General features: G+C 40.0%; 1 protein-coding gene across 3 annotated transcripts in view; it reads right to left on the minus strand.

Moving 5' to 3' along the window:
- Positions 1-1,130: 1,130 nt before the first annotated feature.
- Positions 1,131-24,920, minus strand: part of SLC16A3 (solute carrier family 16 member 3) — a 28,337-nt gene continuing 4,547 nt past the window's right edge. The window contains exons 1-5 of one of the 3 annotated variants that reach the window (XM_070740049.1): positions 23,544-23,571; positions 10,714-10,956; positions 9,504-9,647; positions 6,736-7,500; positions 1,131-4,338 (exon numbers count right to left, since the gene is read on the minus strand). In XM_070740049.1, the coding sequence (XP_070596150.1) occupies positions 4,079-4,338; positions 6,736-7,500; positions 9,504-9,647; positions 10,714-10,936 (1,392 nt within the window). In that variant the 5' untranslated portion in view covers positions 10,937-10,956; positions 23,544-23,571 and the 3' untranslated portion in view covers positions 1,131-4,078. Of the gene's footprint in view, positions 4,339-6,735; positions 7,501-9,503; positions 9,648-10,713; positions 10,957-19,153; positions 19,211-23,543; positions 23,572-24,920 lie in introns of those variants that run through there. The other 2 variants (XM_070740048.1, XM_070740047.1) reach the window with 2 other exon arrangements.

Below are 24,920 nucleotides of genomic sequence, written 5' to 3' on the forward strand. Positions count from 1 at the left end.
AAGGAGGGATGGAGAATTTGTGGCTCCTCATAACTTTCCCCAAGATAAGACCTGCAGTTCCTTGGCTTTCCCATTAATTTATGTTGATTGAGACAATGAGGACAAGTTCCCCACCCTTTTCCTAGAGCAAATTGTTCAGCTCATTTCCATCTTCATGAAATTTCAGATTGTTCATCAACCCCCAAACAATTACTACAGGGGTACACCTACAAACGCCTCTACTTAGAAACTTTTCTAGATAAGAACCTGGTGTTCAATTTTTTTTTGCCTCTTCTCAACCATTTTCCACTTACAAACCCGAGCCTCTGAAACTGTAACCAGAAAAGGCAGGGAGAAGCCTCTGTGGGGCCTCTCTAGGAATCTCCTGGGAGGAAACAGGGCCAGAAAAGGCGGGGAGAAGCCTCTGTGGGGACTCTCTAGGAATCTCCTGGGAGGAAACAGGGCCGGAAAAGGCGGGGAGAAGCCTCTGGGGCCTCTCTAGGAATCTCCTGGGAGGAAACAGGGCCGGAAAAGGCGGGGAGAAGCCTCCGTGCGGCCTCTCTAGGAATCTCCTGGGAGGAAACAGGGCCTCCACCTTCCCTCTGGTTTCCCCAATTGCACACATTATTTGCTTTTACATTCATTCCTATGGGAAAAATTGTTGCTTCTTACAAACGTTTCTACTTAAGAACCTGATCATGGAATGAATTAAGTTCGTAAGTAGAGGTACCACTGTATATTAAAATAATTTAATAAATTCTAGTATAACTTACGCCAACGAATTAAAATTTTCAGCAGTGATTATGTGTTAAAAGAAACAAAGTCAATTTGTTGCTAAAAAGTTCTGTTCCCTTGTTCCAGAATATTTGATTTAATTATTACCATGCCTGCTCCAATGAGATAAAAACACATATTTTAAAAATACAGTATTTTAAAATATTTTTAAAATCCTTTAACACAGGGCCTCCGTTGATGTTTTTGATTACTACAGAAAATCCAGAGACATAGATCCGCTGCTATGCGCATGGAAATTTCTCATTCATTGCAGAAGCAGGGGAATGTTAAAATCCTTCCACACAGGTGAATTAGCAGCATATTCTCAAACAAATAGGGTACACAAAAAAATAAAATTGAAGGACTTGAGACTCACACCTTTTAACTTGGGTTTAATTCAATTACATGGAGATTGACACCAAACATTCATTTCTCACTACATCCAAATATATGAAAAAGAGCACAGTAATGTTTTCTTTTGTTCAACGAGGTGGGTGACCTGTTTGTTGCAATTCTTGAGTTTTGAATTTCCTTTGAAAGCAATGCAATACGTTTCCAACATAAATAACATTTTGCTACCTTGAGCATAGTTGTCCATGGCCAGGAGGGGGAGGCAGTGATGGCATAGGATAATGTCATCATACAAATGCCATAACAACCTTAGGTTCATTGTCAAAACTTAAATATATTACAATGGTATTGTGTGATAATATCATTGCAGCATTTTAGCATCATGAGTTATTCTATAAGCTGTTAACACTGAACAATAATATCTTATTTCATAAAAAAATAGGTTGATTTATATTTCCAATCTTTGTAAAGCAAATATTGATCAAATTCTATATTATAATTCTGCCAGGCTTTGACAATATGCCCTTGCTACTAAATTCACATCCAAAAAAGAAGTTTCTATCAAAAGAATACTATAGGATAGTAAATAGATTTAATCTTTATAAATATTATGACAGAAATTGGCCAGGTCTGTCAGTATTTTTGTTTAGTATTTTAATATTATTGAAATATTCTTTAAAAAAAATATTTTATCTTTGGTAATCACATAAGAAATAAGAATTTGGATTTAAGATGCAAATTAAGAAATATAACAAGATAAATTATTCTACACAAATTATCTGCTGGTTCGAAAAACCGTCAAAATTCTACTACTAATCATTTCCAGTGTTCCCAGGTAAACATGAAGATATTAGCACATTTTTCTTCTGACATTAGTGAACTAGTAAACCAATCTTTCCCCATTTAGTTCCCTCCAGTTGTGTTGAAATTAGAATTTCCATAACCGACTGTGTTGACTGGGAATCATAATTGTATAACTTTTGAAATTCACAGTGTTGACTGGACACATTTCTTTTCAGAGCATAGATTCTTTCACATGTGTATGATAGGCAGAAATGGTGGACAACATGCCATTCTCCAGATAATGGGACTCTATTTTGTGGCACGACTGATTGGGGCTGAAAGACATTGGAATCTAAAATTGCTGTAAGACTAGAAATATCCAATTCTATGGCAGGAACTACGGCACAAATAGTTTTGCCAAGTTTCTCTCCTTACCAAGTTGGTATAATACTGAGTTGGCCAAACAGTCCAATTTGTTTGCCCGGAGCACCTGTAATCCTTATGTAAACTGTAGCAGGGATCTTATATTGGCATCTGACAATAAATGGTATATAGTATATAAATGAAGTAATGCATAAAGTCATCTGACTACTATAGCTAGAGAAAGTAATTCATTTAGCAAATATACGTGTCCCAGGATAATGTTGCTGGATTCAATCCTGGTGGGTCACTAAGACCAGAAATTATATCTTCTGAGCTTTCGGGATGATGCTGGAACCCATCTTCAGGAAACTTCTAACTTCTCTCTCTAATTCATTTAGGACTAAGAAACTGCTGTTCTCTGGAATATTTTTTTTGAAAGACTTAAATATCCACTGGATGGTAACAAATATACAAAAAGCTAACAGTTCTCTAGGGAACATATGGAATTTTGCAGCTTAGCTATGGAATACCACAATTAGCCTTCGAAGTCAACAGGTCACTTTAAAGAATTGTTCAGAAGAACAGAACAAGTCCATCTTCATTGGGATAAATGGACAATCAAAACATTTAATTAACAAAAAACATGAATAATAAGTTTGCTTCCATTGGTGTCCTTCAGAATAGAGGGATCTCATAAGTTCTTTCCTTGTGAAGAAATCTCAGCCACTCTTGCTTCCAATGCAACATTGTGGGGCCAATTTCCACTACCCCAGGCCACAGAAGGCATAGGTTGTAGTGTGAATGTTTCTTAGAAGACTTTGGGTGACAAAAATAATCTTTATTTCCTTTCTACACTACATTATTTCCTCACTTTATTTCCTTCAAGTCGTCAAAGTTGCCAACTCCATTAATCCCGTATGATTTATATAATGGGCATGATAAAATATTTAGAAATATTTTTTTCTCCTTTATAAAAATACAGCTAGACATAAACTCCTGTGTCACTACAGAAAAGTTGAGAGCTGACATATCAATCCATATCCATCTGCTGTTCCTGGGTCATAGAAAGTTTTGCAAACCATTAATGTAAGGCATGTTCATAAGAGCCTGCAGTTAAAGTTGAAAAACAGCAGGCAATTAGAGAAACTAAAATAGCTCTTTCAGTCTGTTGTCCTATGAAAACTAATCACAATTCATTCTGTTTTGACCTCCATTTGAGAATAGTTGTTTGATTCCCCAAGCCCCAGACACGTCACAACAACTTTCTTCTGCACATATAATCCTTAAAGTAAAAAAAGAGGATTAAAACAATATAAATGCATAAAAATATATTGGTGAAACCAACATTATTAAAAACTCAGCATCCTATAAGATTAAAAATAGGGTTGATCTCTTGGTAACTATTCCCTTTAAATCAGACACAATCGTGGAAGATACTTGGAGGTTGTATAGATACAAAAACATTAAGTATGTCAGGAACGTTACAGGAACATTTACACATTCATTCTTCTAATAAAATACTTCCATCCCAGAGAATGTTTTCTGGTAGTGCAAAGCAGGATCCCTACATGTGTTTAGAAGGCCATGAGTTAGTTTACAGTAGTAGTTATGGCCAAGCAAATTAACTTGAAGATCAATCCTTCTTTTAAAACAGGGAGAAAAGCTCCCTAACAAATCAGCTTCCAAGAAGTGATTGTGTGAGTTTGTTGATCTCTAGTTCCCAAACATAATGGCCCAATCCTAAGCAAAGCTTATTACCAAAATAAATACAAATATTAAAAGTTTCTGGATCTTTCTCTAAATGTTTGGCATTCATTTCTGGTAACATTCACACACACGTTTCTGGATTGGTTACAACTTTCCCATTTTTTTCATCTTTCAGAAAACATTCCACTTCAATAGAGTCCACTTTGGATTCTCCAGGTAGTTGATTTAACCCTTCTTGTTCAGCGTGTTTTTGGTCTGTTTCTGCAGGTTTTTTGATGCAGAAGATATTTCCTAAAGCCAGCACCACAGAGGAGGTAACAACTTCAATACCAGCCAAAATAAAAACATACATATACTTGTGAGTTGCATCCAGGAGTTTGCCTGAAATACAAAATGTGTATCTTTTAACAGCAAATTCAGTTAAATCTAGAGTTATTGCATTTTAAATCATTTTAGAAAGCTGAAGTGAATACATTTGGGAGAAACTTGTTGGATAAATCTAATGATAGAATTTTTGTGAAAAGGTTAGTGGGAGGTAGAGGAATAAAGAAGCTATGGTGACAGCATGAGCGGAATGGGACTTTTTGCCTCCTCCTGTTGGCCAGGCCTGATTGGTCTCCAGCCTTCTGCCCTAGCTGTTCAGCCCAGCCTTTCCATTACAGCACCTCCCCTCCCAGCTGCTTAGTCACAGGTTGTTCTTCGAACAGGCACAAAACCCTATTCACCCCGAGTTTTTGGCCGCACAGGACACTTTGCTGCCAGCCAATCAAAGGACCAAGAATGGAGGAGACATAGAGAGCAAAAGGGATGAATCTCCAACTTTCCTCTCTCACTGGAATGAGGGAGAAGGTGGTGGGATTCTTCAGAGTGAAGGGAAACAGAACAGAAGATTTGGGAAGGGTTGGAAACCCTCCGTGCAAACTAGTGGACGCATAGAGCAGTGTTTTTCAACCAGTGTGTCGTGGCACACTAGTGTGCCGTGGCACACTAGTGTGCTGCGAGACAGGATCAGGTGTGCCGCGAAGAAGGAAGCTCAGGTTCCGGTCTCGCAACTTTTTGCTGAGAGTGAGAGTGAGAGAGAGAGAAAGAAAGCAAGAGAGAGAAAGAAAAGAGAGAAAGAAAAGAGAGAAAGAGAGAGAAAGCAAGAGTGAGAGAGAGAAAGCAAGAGAGAGAGAGAGAAAGCAAGAGAGAGAAAAAAGGAGAGGAAGGGGGAGAGAGAGAGAAATGAGCAAAAAGGGGAGGAAAAAAGAGAAATGAGAAAATGATTATGACAGAGAATGAGAGGAAAGAGAGAGAAACAAAAGAGAGAGAGAAGTGACTCTTGATTTAAAGCGTATGATAAAAAGCACCCAAAGAATAAGAGAGAAAAAAACTCCAGCCCTCACCTGTTTCTGGAAATGGTTCAAGAGTGTGTATGCACACAAACACACACACAAGGGTGGGGAGGAGACAGGGATGGAAAAAGAGAGGAGAATGTCTTAGGATGTCATTTTGTGTCATTTTGGTTGGTGGTGTGCCCCATGATTTTGTAAATGTAAAAAATGTGCCGCAGCTCAAAAAAGGTTGAAAATCACTGGCAGAGAGCAAGAGGAAAGTTCCATGCAAACTAAAAGGAGAGTTCTTGGTCCTCTGATTGGCTAGCGGCAAAGTGTCCCGTGCGCCCAAAAGCCTGTGACTAAGCAGCTATGACGGGAGCAGCTGTGACGGAAGGGCTGGGCCCTTTTAGCGAAGGAGAAAAGGCAGAGCCCAATAGTTGGAGGTGGAAGGCTGGAGACCAATTAGGCATGTCTAACAGGAGGAGGCGAAAAGTCCTAGATGCCAGCATGAGCCTAGCTTGTATATGCTAATATGTAATATTCATGCAAATCATTGACTAATGAATTGAACAACCTCAACTTGAAACAATTCTCTTCAGGCTATATTGTCATATAAAACAGAACATCACAGAACGATGTGCTCTATTAAGCTCTATTTGGGAAAGAAGTAGGTTTTTTTAAAATTCTCTTGAGCTTCCTCTTGAGTTCTTCATTTTCAATGCATTAAGAAGGCATATTCGAATAGGCTGCACACAAATTACATTTAGCTTACACGCTTTGACTCCTTCTCCTCTCTCTGATTTTGCATCTGCTTCTGCTCTAATAGGTTTGAAAGTACAGTGTTATTTCCTTGGTCATATAATTTAGAATAGAAGTTCTGGAGAGCTACTTCATTTCTCTCTCTGTGTCTCTGTCTATCTCTCCCTCCCTCTCTATCTTACTCACACACACCAAATCTCTCTCTGTGTCTCTGTCTATCTCTCCCTTTCTCTCTATCTTACTCACACACACCAAATTGCCTACTATTTAATACTAATTAGGAGGTGGGCCACCTGATCCACATTCTGCAACTCTTTTGTTCTTTATTTTTCTCTCTATTTTGAGGCTTACATTGAAACAATCCTCCATTTCTTTCCCAACTCTGAGGTAAATTGAAAGGTAAGTAGCCCAAAGTCACTGACTGAGCTGGGGGGGGGGGTTTATAGAAATTCAGTAAATAAATAAATGTTCTTGCTTTTGGCCTTCAATTATGTTAAATCTACCTGCAAGAGAACAGAAGAGCAAATTGACCTCTTAATTCTCAGACAACAGCAAGGAAAATATAAAAGAGGGAAACAAAACTCACACAGGGTGGGAGTTTCAGAGTTCTTATTCCTTCCCTCCTTCCCAGTACATCTTTTTTTTCTCTCTCTTTCCATAAAAATGGAATAACTGACCTTAATTAATTAACTGAAGTACTTACCTGCTGAAGGCGGGCCAACTAGAACAGCCATTGCCTCAGCCAAAAGAACTAAGCCAATGGCACTTGAAAACTTCTGTGTACCAACAATAGCCATGAGAACTTCAAACTGAAGAGCACCAACCATTCCATAGGAAATGCCAAAGAAGATACAGAACACCACCAGGCCGCCATAATCGGAAGAAAAGGAGCCCATGAGATCAGCGAAACCATTAAAAAACATAGCAAAACTGAAGAAGTAGACACAGCGGGGCCTAACCCACTCCAAGCCAGCCAGTATTCCACAAAGAGGTCGCGCAAAAATATCCACGCAGCCAAGAATTGTCAGAAGAAAAGCGGATTTGGTGTCCTCATACTTCAGATCCTTAGCATAGCTGACTACAAAAACTGGAGGCACAAATAAGCCTAGCACCATAATGGATGCAGCCACTGTATAGATCACAAAGCCGATATCTTTGAAAACACTGAAATCCAATAGTTTTTTCTTGCTTTGTTTCTCAGTTGGTTTCAAAGCTTCCTGTTTTTTAGGAGCTTCCAAAGGCCTCATCAGAGCTCCACAAACACAGCAATTCAAAAGCAACCCCCCCAAGATGAGAAATCCCCCTCGCCATCCATATTTATGCTGCAGTATCTGCCCCAGGGGGGAAAGAGCACAGAGGAACACAGGGCTTCCGGCTGCAGCCAAACCATTGGCCAAAGGCCGCCTTTTGCTAAAGTAGCGATTCAGCATGATAAGGGATGGCTGGAAATTAAGGGCCAGGCCCAATCCTGGAGAGAGAGAAAAGGGAAAAAGTAAACAAAGGACACAATTTAAAACACTAATCAAGTTCAGTGATTAAAACATTGCTTCGCAATTTGCTGTGCTCCCCAAGGAAGAAATAAACATTTTGCACCCTCCCAATTCTCCACCGTGACAGTGGGGCACAATTTGGGGGTGGCAGTTCAGGCGGGATGGACCACAAGATGCATGTCCTACCTACACTTGTACCAGTACCGCCATCCATTCCTCAGCGTTGAGTCCAGGGCAGCCTGTTCTAAAAGAAAACGTCTCGCAGGTTTGAGAAATTTGATTGAACATTTCCTTTTAGAACAGGCTGCCCTGGACACAATGCCGAGGAATACGACAGAGGCACTGCTACAAGTGTCAGGTGGGACACGCATCCTACTCCCTGGGGCAAAAAAAGCACATTCCCCTGAGTCATGCATTCCTCCTAGCATCGCTCTGTACCCCCCTAGGGAAGCGCGTCCCACTATTTGAGAAGCACTAGTTTAAAAACAAGAGTAAAATTAAATCTCTGTTATGAGTTTTAATTAGGGTTTTAGAATTTAGATTGTTTTTTCCTTGACTTCTTTTTTATTGTTATTTGTAATTCTATATGGTAATCTTATATTGTTATAAACCGCCTTGAGTCCTTTGGGATTGGGCGGCATAGAAGTCAAATTAGATAGATAGATAGATAGATAGATAGATAGATAGATAGATAGATAGATAGATAGATAGATAGATAGATAGATAGATATAGATGATAGATAGATATAGATAGATATAGAGAGAGATGATAGATAGATAAAGATAGATAGATAGATACATAGATGATAGATAGATAAAGATAGATAGATGATAGATGATAGATAGATAGATAGATAGATAGATAGATAGATAGATAGATAGATAGATAGATATAATGTTTAACTGCACAGAGGATGCAGGCAATCAATTCCCCATCAAATATATATACTGCTCAAAAAAATAAAGAGAACACTTAAACAACACAATATAACTCCAAGTAAATCAAACTTCTGTGAAATCAAACTGTCCACTTAGGAAGCAACACAGATTGACAAATCAATTTCACACGTTGTCAGCACATTCAACTTTGTACAGAACAAAGTATTCAATGAGAATATTTCATCCATTCAAATCTAGGATGTGTTCTCTGAGTGTCCCCTTTATTTTTTTGAGCAGTGTATATAAAAAGGTTACAATCATCTATCATTGTGAATATATGTTGACATTTAGGCAGAAGGAAATCTGGAGCTGCCGGTATTGAGCAAGGTTTCTGACACTGGTGTCAAAGAATAAATGATTGATTTTTGTTTTTATGGAACTGGTGATGTACGTTCCTTTGGTGTCTGCCTTAAAATAAACATTCCACTTTAGAAAAACAAAAAGACACACCGTATAGGTATTTGAAGAAAGAAAGAAAGAGAAATGCTGCTCAGCCAGAACAAAGCTCTTATACATCTGGCCCTACTGCTTGCTTGAAGGAAGGAGAGCAAGGATGTTATCAAGAATTGCTTTGGAAGATGGGGAAGATGGGGAGGTTGTTACGATGACCATGTTGTGCATTTAGGAGTTCTGCTGCAAATGTCTAAAACATGTTACAATGATCATGATGTGCATTTAGGAGTTCTGCTGCAAATAAGTCTCCCTGCACATTCAAAGGGAGGAGGTTACGCGGCCTTTCTTTCCCACTTAACACACCATCACGTCTATGGAGATTCTCAGCCATTCAGGTCATGGCTCTCCCAAAGGTTCTTTTTCAAGAGGCCACTGGACTTCCTGGTTTTTCTTTGAACATGTTTCACTTCTCACCTAAGAAGAGCTGAAGAAGCTTCTTGGATGAGAAGGGAAATGTCTTAAAAGAAAAACCAGAAAGTCCAGTTGCCTCTTTAAAAAAATACCTTTGGGATCACTTGCCATCACTAGTATGCATTGTTAAATTAACCCTTTGCTTGCCGATACACTAAAGACATTTGCGATTACTTACCAGTAATGACACCAGCAGAAAGATAGATCTGAATGATGCTAGTGGAGAAGGAAGCGATGATCATCCCAGCTGAGGCAAAGAAGCCTCCAGTCAACATAACAGGACGGCAGCCGAACCGATTGACACACACACTACATAGGGGACCTGAAGAAAATAAACAGGTGCTGAAATGCCTGTGATGTAACATGCCCAGAATAATGGTGGAAATTTGTATTTCTTTTCCAGCCTTTGTCAGAATTGGCAAAAATATCCCTGGGTCCACAATTGATGCTGGAAGATTCATTTGGCAAAAGTGGCTTCTCCCCCCCCCCCCCCATTCCATGCTGGAAAAAGTCTACACTCCATGCTAGTATATATACAGTATAGTGACTGTATGTCCTTTATTTCAGAAAGCTTTCCTTTGTGTTTCTTTTGTTTATTTATGTTGTTGGTTTTGCTCTTGAATTTTTCTTTGTAAAGCAAAGTTTTAAACCTAAACAATTTTTTTTATCCTGATGAACGTCTTTCAGATTTGCCCCTTTTTCAGCTTCATCCTTAACTTTTTCTAAGAAAATATGGAAACTATAAATACAAGGGAGTTTTCAACATACCACACTAATTGGGACCAGAATTTCCTTTGCTAAGAAAGCTATTGTTAAGTGAGTTGCATACATTTTTGCCATAGTTCTTAAACAAATCGCTGCAGTTGTTAAGTGAATGATGCAGTCACATTTTGATCATATGATCAGGGGTGTTGCAATGGTCATAATTGTAATTCACTTTTTAAAAATTCAATTACTATTTCAAATAGTCACTAAAAATTTTCTAAGTCAAGGACTACTTGTATGCAGGATCAGCAAATATACATTGCAAATTTCTTTACAATATCTACTAAGTAAATAGAGAATGAGACATTCATTCATGATACATTCATAATTACCACATTAAAAGTATTGCTGATAATAGATCTGTTGCAATAAAATCAAATATAATATCTGCCAAAGTTTGATAAAATAGTGGTTTCTGCTTTTGAGGTTTCATTAGTTTCACTTTTTCTGTAATCTCTTCTACATTATAATTGAAGAGGCTGTGTTAATTCCTCTCTCAATTACCCATAATAATTTATCTAAGGCTTTCTAATGCTGGCTAATTTTTATTATAATCATTACAATGATTCAGAGGAGAATACTCTTAAAAAATGAGGTGTGCCTTTGGTTTCCTAGCTGCTTACCTGTTCCATAGAGCATAGCCAACAAAATAGAGGAAATCCATGCGGTGTCACTATATCCAACATTAAAGTCCCGGATAAGTTCCTTGAAGAAGACACTCATGGCCTTCGGAAAGGCATAGGAAAATCCAGTGATGACAAAGCACCCAAAGAGTACAGCCCATCCCCAGCCACCATCTGGGGCTTTAACTCCAGATGGACTGTCATCCAGCACCACAGCACCCATGATGAGATTTTATGAATTTCCTAAAACATAATTTGTAGAAATTAGAATTATATAGTCCATCAGGAGAAAAGAAAATATTACACAGTTAAAACTATACTTTGTACAGTAGAGTATATAAAAGGAACTTATCATAGAAAAGTATTTTCTTAGCTATAAGGCTGTCTGTTTATCACACAGGCTTTTGAAAACAATTGTACACATTTGTACAGCTCTGGTACAGTGCACGCACACTCTATACAAGATTTGCATTTCAAAACCAGGAAATGTAGATAAGACGAAGTGTTGCAAGAACTTTCTTTAAAACAAGAGACTGTTACAGCTTGTGTTTAATTCATGATTCACATTTTATTAATTTTTTATATCTATTTAGATAGACAGACAGACAGAGGCACCTTGGTACTTGGGTACTTCAAACTCATTGAATTTAATTATGAATGCATTTTGATCTGAAATTTTGTTCCAATAGTCATAGTTTTATTAATTGGATTTGTATGTCGCCCCTCTCTGAGGACTCGGGGCAGCTCACAAGTTTGTTTGGCACTGAACATGCGAGCTAGAATTTTGATTACCACAACATATATTATTATTTATTATTATTATTTATTAGATTTGTATGCCGCCCCTCTCTGAAGACTCGGGGCGGCATACAAATATATTATTCCTATTGCTTAATTTTGGCAAGAAATATTTTATCCAAGACACGAACGAAATCACTTGCTGTCTAGACATCTGAGGACTGAATATCTTATTATCTAGAGCCTCTCTGTGACATTTAGGCTTCACCCTGAACCACTTAGAAAGAACAATTTCATATTCAAACTGCAGAAATAAATTTGGCAAAGCCTACTAAAGCCGATCTATTGCTGTACACTGTCCTTTCAGAAGGAAAACACTGATATACTTTTCCTCCATCATCTCTTGAAACACAATTAAGAGATTCAGTGATAAGAAATGTGCCTAAATCACATACAGGTAAGGCGTGAAGTAAACATTCAAGCAACAATTGACCTCTATGACAATAATTAAGTGTTGTACCACGTGATTCTTGACAAATGTATCTTTTTCTTTTATGTACGCTGAGAGCACATGCACCAAGACAAATTCCTTGTGTGTCCAATCACACACTTGACCTATAAAATTCTATTCTATTCTAAAAGGCCTAGTAAAGCAAATGGCAATTGATTTAATATGGCCAACAGGCTTTGAGCTTCTGTCTTTTGCCAAACGCACAAACAGCAAGACACTTTCAACAATCTGAAAATATTCAAAAGCAGACATTCTGCTTAATTTAGTGTGTTTTTCATTTCATCTTTTTCTCTAGAAAACTGAAGGTACTGTACTTTTTGTTTCAGTGGAACTGCCAGACTGACGAAAACAGTGTCACCACATTATGCCGCAAGCCAATCTCTTTTTCTACATGTAATGGAACATTTTCAAAGGGGGTGGTCCTTATGATGCAAGGCTGTTTTTATCAGCCCAATGAAAGCAATGAGATCTTGTAGTTGCCATAACTCATCCCAGTTGAAGCTTTATCTCTGGATGGGAATATGAGCCTGGGACACTCCCATTTGAATCACTATCACAGGGGCTTTTTCGCCATTATTTAAAATGGTATATCATCTATGGAATAGCATTCCTTTGTGTTCTGTCGGGCTCTCTGGTAGACTCCTCCCAAAAATTCACAGGTACAAATTTCAGACACACACACGTTTGAAAATTCAAAACAATGTTCTTTATAATGAAAATTCACTTAAACCAAGCCCTCTTTTGGTATAGCAAAGAGCACTCGTCTCCAAACAAACTGGTAATTTGTACAAGTCCCTTATCAGTTCTGTGATTCTTAGTTTGCAGCTGTGAGGCAATTCACAGTCCTTCTTTCACAAAGTGTAACACATGTTGCTCTGGTTTAGTTTCAAATCGGGGAAAAATCAGCACACAAAAGGTCAAAGTCAGTAAAGCAGTCACGGAACACAAGGATCAGATAATCCTCCACAATGGCCAAACCCACAGGCTGCTATTTATAGCAGCCTCACTAATTACCACAGCCCCACCCAACCACAGGTGGCCTCATTTTCTTTGATAATAATCTCTCAGTTGTTGTTGCCTATGCATTGCTCTCCGCATGCGTGGCTGTATCATTAACTCTTGTTCTGAATCCAAGGAGGAGCTAGATAATTGATCTCCTTCTGAGCTGTCTGCCCCACTCTCCTCCCTGTCACTCATGTCTTCTTGGTCAGAGGAGTCTTCATCAGCAGATTCCACCGGGGGGGGGGGAACAGGCCTGCAGCATGTGGATGTCTCCCCCACATCCACAGTCCTTGGGGCAGGAGCTGGGCCAGAGCTAACCACAACACTTTGGAAGTCATATAGCTCCATTCCTACTAGGCTTCAGAAAAGCCACAGCCACCTAACTTTTCCACTAGGCACCAGGGCAGAGTAATTTGTAACCCAGCTTGATTTCCACAACAGTCTCATGTATCTGTTTCATATACAGTAATACCTCATGATACGAACTTAATTGGTGCAAGGAGGAGGTTCGTATGACGAAAGGTTCGTAAGATGAAACATTGTTTCCCATAGGAAACAATGTAAAGTCAATCCGTGCAACCAAAAAACCCCCGCAAAAAAACGGCTTTCGGCGACTGCTGGGAAGCCGCGCGGCTGTTTTAAAAGGTGATAGCCGGCCTGGGGGGCTTCCCAGCACCCCCCGGTGCTGGGAAGCCCCCCAGGCCAGCTGCGACCTTTTAAAACAGCCGCGCCGCTTCCCAGCTGTCTCCTGAAGCCGAACGCCAAAGCCGAACTTCCGCATTCGGCTTCGGGAGACAGCTGGGAAGCGGCGCGGCTGTTTTAAAAGGTGACAGCCGGGCTGGGGGGATTCCCAGCAACCTCCCGAACCGAACCCGGGGTTCAGAAAAATTTTGCCTCTTCTTACGAACTTTGTTCGAGTTACGAACCGGCGTTCGGGAGGCTTCTGGGAAGCCCCGCCGCCCGGCTGTCACCTTTTAAAACAGCCGTGCGGCTTCCCAGCAGTCTCCGAACGCCGGTTCGTAACTCGAAAAAAGTTCGTAAGAAGAGGCAAAATTTTTCTGAACCCCGGGTTCGTATCACGAGTTGTTCGTAAGACGAGGGGTTCGTATCTTGAGGTACCACTGTACTCTGGTACTATGTTTCTGTTTTTAATCTTAACTTGCCTTTTATTTACCAGTGAGAGTTGCTTCAGCAATTGAGGAATAAGCTATACAAATACAGCTACATTCTAACCAAAGCCCCCTTTCCCTTCAAAAGATGCTCACATTTATGTTAAGTACTGGGAATAAGTTTTATTGCATCCTTCCTTTTATTCTGCAAGCTCTTAAGCAACATACAAAGTCACTCCTTCCTGCAAAAGGCTGTCATTTCCTGAGTGGTTTCTAGGCTCTGAATTCGCATTTCAAAACTTTGAAGTTAGGTTGGTGTTTTTACCAACAAAGGTAATCTAAGTTCGTCTCTTTACAATCCAAGGTAACAGTATTGCTCTTTGTCTAGCTAGCATTTGCCTGCCAGTTGGCCAAAGTAGGATAATTAAAAGGCTAGTAAAAGATTGTATTAAATTTCTTTTCACTGCTACAAGGCGTTGAACAATGCCCTAATCAGTAAACAAACATCTAATGCCATGCTTGAGCTCTTGACTTTATTAAGACATTTCTGTTGTTTTAGACAAGAGAACATGCAAGTTCCCTCGAAAACCACTGGCTTTCTCACATACCATACAATAATAATTAATGATAATAATTTATTAGATTTGTATGCCGCCCCTCTCCAAAGACGAAGTTGTTAGACCAGTCATCAATTAGCTGTAGATCTACTGGGGCACCTATATTATTTTAATATATTAATACGTTATATTTGTTAATTATTACTGTTTTTGTTATGTTGCTGTATTTTAAACTACCTGTAAATTGCCAGAAATTAATCTGGATTGAGGCCAGGATAAACTGCATAAATAGATAAATAAATAAAACTGTTATTTCCAATGGTTGTAACCTCAAGATCTATTTCAACAATAATCTAATAGGGTTTAATCTTTACAGCAAAAATGAAGGTGCTATCTGGTATTGATAGGTTTCCCCAGCTGGAGGAAATGTTATGGCTTCACCTGTCTCTTGGTTTACCTGACATTTCTAGACAGATCTGCTGAAGACAATTAAAGCACTTCATAAGTCCTGGGGAACTTTACGAAAATGCTCTTTGTGTTGTAAAAACAGGCACTGCATTGGAGGATCTCAAGCTGTTTCTGTTCCCATGGGAACATATCCATCCAGGCAGAAAGCTGCTGTCGACCAGCTGTTCATTCCTAACCTACAACCGTTCCACTTCATGCCGACTCCAACAGAAATGCCATTAGTAGATGGCACACGTAATACTTGATATTCGTGATCAAATTTATTATCTACTTGTGATAAGTTTCCTTTGAAAATCGCATTCATAAGATTCTGCTCCAAATGCCACTGTCGTGACTTTGCAATCACCATGAATTTGATACATTTTACTACATGAAATTATTTATGGCCGTTCCTTCATCCAGACAGTCTGTCACCTGATCGTCTATTTCTCTGTCTCCAAGAGGCCCAGCCCTCTAGGATGCCCATGAACTCTAATTTAGATGTCAGCTATTATAAGATGATCTGCAGAGAAATCAGTGGAACTGCTACAGTTAAGCAAGTAACTGCATTGTTATCATCTTCAAGCACTCATCAGGTATTATATAAATTATGGGTCTGCCCCATTCAGTGATTTAAATTAAATACATCCTGAAATACTGTATGCTTGAAGAAGTGAGTAGTAAAAATATTTTGGTAGCATCAGATTGTGCCTGAGGGTTGCCTTCTGTTGTGAATCTATTTACTTCTCCTCAGTGGTCAGTTATAGTCCAAGAGGAGCATTGCATTGCCCTGTACAATGAATTTTGAATATTAATCAGCAATGTGTCTGTAAAAAAAGGTAAGTGCAATTTTAAGCTGTATGAACAGAAATATAAGTTCCAAATCACAGAAAATAAAATTAACTCTTCACCGTGCTTAGGGTAACATCCTGCCTCAAGTATTTAAGAGTCAACTTGATGGGCATGAAATTTAAGAAAAACGAGGGCAAATTAAAATGGTTTTGGTAGAAAAGAACAACAAAGATTGGAGCAATGTCCAAACCTCTTGAATAGTGGTGGAATTGCGCTCTTTCAGCAACTCTTAGGATTTTAAAGAACTAAATTTTATATTTTATATTTTATGTTTGGTATGTATGTGTTGTTTGATTTTAAATACGATAGGGTTTTATATGCTTCTTTTAATATTAGATTTGTTTTGCTGTAACATTGTTTTTATTATTGTTGTGAGCTGCCCCGAGTCTTCGGAGAGGGGCGGCATACAAATCTAATAAATTATTATTATTATTATTATTATTATTATTATTATTATTATTATTATTATTATTATTAAAGACGTGCCTTTCTATCTTATTCTAGGGCTCAATCCCAGAATACTAGTTGTAATATTAGATTAGGCTCATCTAATCAGATTCTCAGCTCACCTTTCTCTTCTATCTGGACACATAAATACCATATATTTCAGAATATAAGATGCACCAGAGTATAAGACGCACCTTAGTTTTGGGAGAGGAAAATAAGGGGTGGGAAATCTGCCTCTGTCTCCCAACAAATAGTAAACGGTACAGATGATATACACCATTTGCTGTGTATTTCTGTACATATGTGCCTGACCCATAGAAATAGCAAAGAATTGGAGAATACATTATGGCAGTATATTAATGCCAGAAAGTTTTCTTAAATGTAATCACACTAACTCCTCCAAATTATTTAACTAGATCTACTCCAAACATGACTAAGTCAGGGTTTAACTCAGCTGCCTTATCCTAATACTAAAACAGGACACTGTTACATTTCAGACTATACTTGTACAGAATGCTGTTAAAATTGATGTGGCTTTCTGAAAGTGTACATTATTCTCTGTTATTTAAAAGAAGATACAATAGCACAGGACCTCTTCAAATCAAGCATTTCTTTTAAAAAGCTTCATTTTTAAAATGAAGTTGTCTAGAACAATAATAAAGCAGTCTTTAAAAATAAATCTAATAATTTGAACATTCTACAAACATTTATAGTTGTTGACTTACCTCCTTGCATTCCCTTTCAGCAATCTGATAAGCATAAGAAAATAAAATTCTGCCTCTACATTCCAGCAATTTGCCTCCTTGCAGCTTTAGTTTCACTCTCAGCACGCAGCCTACCTCCAGCCTCAGTCAACTGAAGGTCAGGAAGCGGATAATCAGTTGCTTGGCATAACAGACTCTGTTCTGTTTGCTGCAGGGAGGTAAATTGCTGGGAGGCAGAGGCCAAAGGGGGAGGTGAGGGCTACATTCGGTGTATAAGACCCACCCATGTTTTCACCCTCTTTTGGGGGGGGTAAAAAGGTGCATTTTATATTCTGTGTGTGGCTGCATTTAAACCTTGTTGGATCATTCAGGGAAGCCCAGCTGTGGCTTTAGAAGTGAGGCAACTGCAAGAGGGCCTATTCAATGGTAAAGAATACTTCAATGAATTTTTTCTCTCCAGTTTTCAAACAAGTAAAATTCATAACATTTTTCCTGAAAAACATGAATGTCTATTAATGTCAGAGTGGATGGTGGATGGTAAGTGATGCTACATCTTGTTCATTCTATGGTTACCTGCATTTTTAAGTAATAGACAAGGATATTCTCCCTTCTTAGCCACTGTCAAAAACAGTTCTAGAGTGATTACAGTAATATCTGAAAGGTTTTGCCACCCATTAAGGCAAATCAGATGGAATTGGAATACAGTGCCTGGCAGCAACTAGAAACAAGATTCCTCTTTATGCCTCTCGGTACTCCGAAATTGGCAACTAAGAGGTGCCTTGTTCCCTTGCTCTCCCTAAGGGACCTTCAGAGAGCAATTAAGAAACGGAATTTGTAAATGAAAGAAGTGGGCTTATGAATTCAGATAGATAGACAGACAGACAGACAGACAGACAGACAGACATTTCCCACAGATGCCCTACTCCAACAGGCATGCAAACCAGTAGGGAAGTGCCCGATTCGTACAACTGGGGACTATCCCATAATTTCATTTACCTTACTATACTATAGAAGATCCCATGGTGGTTTGTAATTACAAGATTTCTGACTTTCCTCTGTTTACAAGTAAGATATCTTCCCCAATCTAAATGTTACTGCTAGAATTAAGACAACTAAAGAGAAATGAGATATGCTTTAGTACAGTGATGGCGAATCTATGGCATGGGTGCCTCAGGTGGCACACAAAGCCATATCTGCTGGCACGCGAGCTGTTGCCCTAGCTAAGCTCCAACACACATGTGTGCCAGCCAGCTGATTTTTGGCTCACACAGAAGCTCTGGGAGGGCGTTTTTGGCTTCCAGAGAGCCTGTGAGTGGATGGGGGAGGACATTTTTACCCTCCCCCAGCTCCAGGGAAGCCTTTGGAGTCTGGAGAGAATGAAACATGAGCCTACTGGGCCCACCAAAAGTTGGGAAACAGGCTTCCAGAGGGCTTCCAGGAAGGGGGGGAGCTGTTTTTGCCCTCCCTGGGCATTGGATTATGAGTGTGGGCACTCACACATGTACGATAGCATGCACACATGCTTTTTCAGCATCGGAAGAAAGAAAGGTTTGCCATCACTGCTTTAATAGAAGGGCTGGGAAAGAAATTTTTAAGTTTAGAATGCTTTCATTGTAAATAATTTTCTTGCACCAGGCTCGAATTTAGAGCTTAGTGACAAAAACCAAAACAGACTCAAATAGCCTCAAATCTTCCCAACTCTGTAAAAGGAGACATAACAATTTTTTTAATCTTTGCTGTGTTTATTTTGCATATAAAATCTACCTGTGCTAGAAAAATATTTTCAATATGCTGTTTCTCTTTCCTATTATAATTATAGAGCACACTACAATCTTAAAAATATTTTTCGCATGCTTTTTTCACATACAAGTACTACTTTTTAGACAGAAAAAAAATCTATAATGTGAAATGGTATCCTTTGCCACCTTCTGTGTATTTAATTACCATCAAAGACTAGAAATGGTTGCACCCATTCAGAACATTCACCAGTACAAGTTACTCCAAAAAGTTAATACACTCTGTTCTACTATATATGTTCATATAAATAACCATTCTACAATCATTTTAAGTTACCTTTCCTCCTCAAATAAAAGAGCAGGCTCAAAAGTATGTTTATGCTCTCAACTGTTGCCTTAGAAATAAAGGAACAATAGGGATGGATGAGGCATTTTGTCAATGTTGACTCAGTTGTGGGAGTTTCAGGGGTGTGCTTGACCCTGTCACTCTGTACTGTATCCATAAATCATAAGAACTGCTGCAGACACACTCTTTCCAAAGATGGAAATATTCTTTGCCTATTTGCCCCATACAATAGTTGCAGTATGCAAATGTGTTCCTCAACAGAAACAATTTATCTTCCTCTTCCTGCTTATACTAAGTACTCTTGGAAACAAGAGACTTACACTTTTTAATGTTTAAACAGTATACTGTGAGCCGTTCTCAGTCTGCGGAGAGGGGCGGCATACAAATCTAATTAATAATAATAATAATAATAATAATAATAATAATAATAATAATAATAATAATAATATAAAATAAGTGCAGACTCTGTAAAGAAACAGATGAAACAATCAATCACATACTCAGCTGCTGCAAAAAGATCGCACAGACTGACTACAAGCATAGACATGATGCTGTGGCACAGATGATCCACTGGAACTTGTGCCAGAACTACCATTTACCAGTGGCAAACAACTGGTGGGATCATAAGCCCGAAAAAGTGGTCGAAAATGAGCAAGCAAAACTACTGTGGGACTTCCGACTTCAGACTGACCGAATTCTGAAGCATAACACACCAGACATCCTGATTGTGGAGAAAAAGAAAGTATGGATCATCGACATCGCAATCCCAGGAGACAGCAGAATTGAGGAGAAGCAGCTAGAGAAATTAGTGAAATATGAACATCTAAAAATCAAGCTGCAACGACTCTGGCATAAGCCAGTGAAAGTGGTCCCAGTGGTACTTGGCACGCTGGGTGCAGTGCCAAAGGATCTCAGCGGACATTTGAAAACCATCGGAATTGACAAAATCTCCATCTGTCAATTGCAAAAGGCCGCTCTACTGGGATCGGCAAATATAATTCGCCGCTACATCACACAGTCCTAGGTGCTTGGGAAGCTCCCGATTGGCGATGAAATACGAAATCCAGCATAGTGATTTCGTTTGCCATGTTGTACTGACATAATAATAACAACATTATAAATTATATAACTTATGTAGAATTCTATTATTACATAGGATTCACAAGTGATAATTATCACTTCTTTACAGAGTACAACAATCATTCAAGAAAGAAAATTTTCAGAAATGCATTAAAAAGTGAAGTTTCATTCAAGACAAACACATTTGTGGACATTAAGTCGATGATTCCAAGTAGTTTATTTGGCAATAAAACCATTTCAAGTCATTGGTGGCGTGTTTTTTCAATGTTCTAAACTAGTTTGCAGCTCTGGGATTTCCTGAACATCTCCCATCCAAGTATTAATCAGCTTCAGCCCGGTTTGCGTATTTAAAGATCAGTTCATAGTTCTCTAAACGTTGCTTCCTATTTGGGTTTATTAAAAATAACATTAAATGTAGCCAATTAAGAACGGTTTGCAGCAAAGTGGAATCATGAAATATTGAGAATGTTAATCCATGTTTTTGAAAAGGGGAGAGAAAGATTGGAAAGAGTTCACCTAAGCACCATCTACGGCAATGACGGTGAACCTTTTTTCCTTGGGCATGTGGGCATGTGCTATCATGCATGTGTAAGTGCCCACACCCATAATTCAATGCCTCGAGAGGGTGAAAACAGCTTCCCCTGCCCGCTGGAGGCCAGAAATGGCTCGTTTCCCAACTTCTGGTGGGCTCAGTAGGCTCATGTTTTCTCCTCCCCAGGCTCCAAAGGCTTCCCTGGAGCTGTGGGGGAATGTAAAAATGCCCTCCCCATCCCCCCCGCTGGAGGCTCTCTGAAAGCCAAAAACGCCCTCCATTGCCTCTGTGTGAGCCAAAAATCCTCTGACCAGTACACACTTGCACGTTGGAACTGAGGTAGGGCAACAGCTTATGTGCCGGCAGATATGGCTCCGCATGTCAACTGTGGCATCCGTGCCAGAGGTTCACCATCACTGATCTGTGGTTTCCTGAAAGCTGAAGCTTCTCAGTTAGTTAGGGTCAGAAAAGCGTACAAGTTGTTTATAATCTTCCTGTATCACTTAAGAGACGTTTCAAAAGAGAGGATTGTTCTCTTCATTATGCTCATTTATCATAAACCCTACTCTCCAACTTATAGCAAAGAACACAATTTGCATGCATCTGGATTGGATATTAATAGCCAACATAAGTCTCTCACTTGATATCACTTCCCACTTCCCAAAAGATACACACAAATGCACACATTAAAGAAACACATCTCCCAAATTTGCTACTCGCATTGGCACCTAAGACGGAAGCCCTCCCTTCTAGTTATTTATCCTGTGCTCACAGAAGGAATACTGTACTGTATAACAATAAACATAACATGTACTTGAACAGCAACCCAAATCAGTGGCTTGAAAGGCAGACCTGAAATCTAAGCTCTTTAGAGTTATAAAATACAGCAGGAAAAAAATTCAGGTTTTTAATGTTTCCTCTTAAAAATCGAACAGTAACATCTATAAACTTGTGCTCTTCTCTAGAAGATCCAGAAACACTTCAACATAGTGTTGTAAATACCTGTTTGTTCTATTGAGAATAAACGCTTTCAAAGAGGAACCAAATTCATCAACCAAATTTGCCTCCTTGCATGTTCTTAGATTTCCTCTCTCTTAAAACGCTTCTGGCTTTTATTTCCGGACACCTCTAAAACTGTCTGCCAAAATAAGTTCTAAGGTGCCTTTGCAAATTCTAGCTCTTTCAATCGAAGGTTTCCATGGGCAGGCAAGAATGGTGAATTTTCTCATCCTTCTAAGCTGCTTGTACAATCAATAACCTTTTAGGAGAAGATGCAAAAGGAAAGAACATCTATATAAAAGATTTAGAAAGACAGATATAGTAAAGCCCAAGTTTTAAGGAAGAAAATTTTATTGCAGAAAGGTTCAATGTATACACTATAGATACAGTACAGTATTTTGTTAGAATTACCATTATTACTTAACAGCAAAAATTAAAACAAACTCCAAGCAACTTGTTAAAAACAAAAGCATTCCCTATCTGTAATACCGCTATAAAAAGACAACAGGAAACTCTGAAATGGAGAATGCAGGATATACATATTATAATAATAATAATAATAATAATTATTATTATTATTATTATTATTATTGATTAGATTTGTATGCCGGACATTTGCACACAGTTCATCTATATCAATCTTTTATCATCTATTCTATCTTTACCACCAACAAGGATAGGAAGTTAGTTCTCCTTGCAAGGCATACAATTACATATTGTTACTGTTACTGCTCTCCCCAAATTGTCAAGCAGCGATATCTCCCAGGGGCTGAAAATAGTTTCTGCAGGAATGAGCAACCATCTTATGCTGGCTGGGAGCCATATTTTCTGTGCAGACGTGACTGGGAGATGCAGGGAGTCGGGTAAGAATGCTGTGATGATATGCAAATTGATGGATCAAGTGGGTCAACTCCACCTTTGACCTTGAGTTTAGGCTTTTTTAGCATGAAACACAAAACTGAGAGGGAGGGTTTTGGCTATGATTTATGAACATACTTGTACTGAGTTCTTCTGGTCAAAGTCTAGAGCAGTGATGGTGAACCTATGACATGGGTGCCTGCGATGGCACATGGAGCCATATCTGCTGGCACGAGAGCAGCTCCAGCATGTATATGTGTGCCAGACAGCTGGTTTTTGGCTTGCACGAGGTTCTGGGAGGGTGTTTTGACTTCCAGAGAGCCTCCGTGGGGATGGGGGAAGGTGTTTTTACCCTCCCCCCGCTCCAGGGAAGCCTTTGGAGCCTGGGGAGGGCGAAACACAAGCCTACTGGGCCTACCAGAAGTTGGGAAACGGGCCATTTCTGACCTCCAGAGAACCTCCAGGGGGTAGGAGAAGCTGTTTTTGCCCTCCCCAGGCACTGAATTGTGAGTGTGGGCACTTGTGTGTGTGCAATAGCGTGCACGCACACTCTTTCAGCACCCGAGGAAAAAAAGTTGGTCTATTGCATCACAATAGCAGGTCTACTTTAGCTCGACATTGGGTACTGTTTTATCTGATATTATCTTGACAACTTTATTCTTAGTTTGGGAATTTCATTTTCTGACTTAACAAGTCAGCTTCTATTCTGGTAACAGAATTCAAACTGAAGTCTTTTTGATAAGAAAAACATTTGATATTTTTTAGAACACAGCTCACCAAAACATTCAACTCTGCCACTTTTATCACTTAAGCAGAAATTGTTTCCTTTTGGATACTGCATGGTTAGTATCAGCATGGTCGATTTTTAAATATCCCACTTCTCCTTTGAAGCAAGCAGATGGTTCCCCTTACCTTTTATTCTCTGCTTTCACTGGTCCTGCTCTGCAACAACTTCCCTCTACTCCAAACCATTGCAGGAAATGTAGTAATTTTAACACAAACACCAAAGAAATTACCATAAAAAAACATGGAGGGGTGAAGTTTTGGTCATCTAATAGATTCCCAACTAAGCTGATAAAGAAATTTGATCATCTAACTACTGATAATGCATGTCACAGAGGGGAAGCAGAGAAGATGAGAGGGTGTATTCAAAGTTGATGTGAAACAAGAATAGAGGTGAACCAAATTTCTTATTTCTTGTTATGCAGAAAAGCAGTGCCTATCAGAATTAACATATGGAGAGGGCATAAATAAATATTAATTTACCAAACCAGGGAATTACCACTTTGGAATACAGTGATCTCTCGGTTAGCGCGGGGGTTACGTTCCAAGACCTCCCGCGCTAACCGATTTCCGCGTTATATTGGATGCGGAAGTAAAACCACCATCTGCGCATGTGCGCCATTTTTTTCATGGCCGCACATGCGCAGATGGTGGAGTTTGCGTGTGGGCGGCGGGGAAGACCAAGGGGAGGTTCCTTCAGCCGCCCAACAGCTGATCTGCTCCGCAGCGCGGAAGCAGCGAGGAGCCGAAGATGGGGTAAAGGCAAAGGGGAAACCCCATCTTCGGCTCCTCGCTGCTGCTGCGCTGCGGAGCGGATCAGGTGTTGGGCGGCTGAAGGAACCTTCCCTTGGTCTTCCCGCTTGCCGCTTGCCAGTCCACACACGCCCCCCTGGATGAGCCGGCCACAGGGGCGAGGGGTGGGGATGAAGGGGCAGGACTTCCCGGGCGGAAGGCATGCTCGGCTCTGCCGCTCCAGCCCCTTTCGGCCGAGCAGCCAGGGAAGTCGAGCCAGGCGTGGCGGCGGCCTGCGCCGATGTTCCCCGCTGCGACGGAAGGCAGTCGCTTGGCCGGGGAGGCTCGGCCGAAAGCGGCTGGAGCGGCAGAGCCGAGCACGCCTTCCACCCAGCGATTGTTCCGCTGCCGCCAGCATGGCCTGGCTGGCAGCGGAAAATGTAACGGAGCCCACGGGGGATTCGCCTTCCTCCCACCCGCAGCCGAGACTGATTGTGGGCTCCTTCGCAACCTCGGAGAGCTTCCGGGGCAGGGAGGAAAGCGAATGCCACGGGGCTGGGCTCGGCTCCCCCCTCGGCTCCCCCCCTTACCAGCCCCGCCGCGGAAGGCTCCATTCTGTTCCCTGCCGGCCCGATTGAGCGGCCGGCGGTCTCCATTCAGGGAACAGAATAAAAAAAAATTTTTTTTTAAATAATATTTTAATATTTTATTTTTTAAATAATATTTTTTGAAAAACCGCATTGCAGCGTTTCGCGCTAATCGAGAACGCGCAAG

Source organism: Erythrolamprus reginae, chromosome 2 (genome assembly GCF_031021105.1).
Source record: "Erythrolamprus reginae isolate rEryReg1 chromosome 2, rEryReg1.hap1, whole genome shotgun sequence".
Lineage (NCBI taxonomy): Eukaryota > Metazoa > Chordata > Lepidosauria > Squamata > Dipsadidae > Erythrolamprus > Erythrolamprus reginae.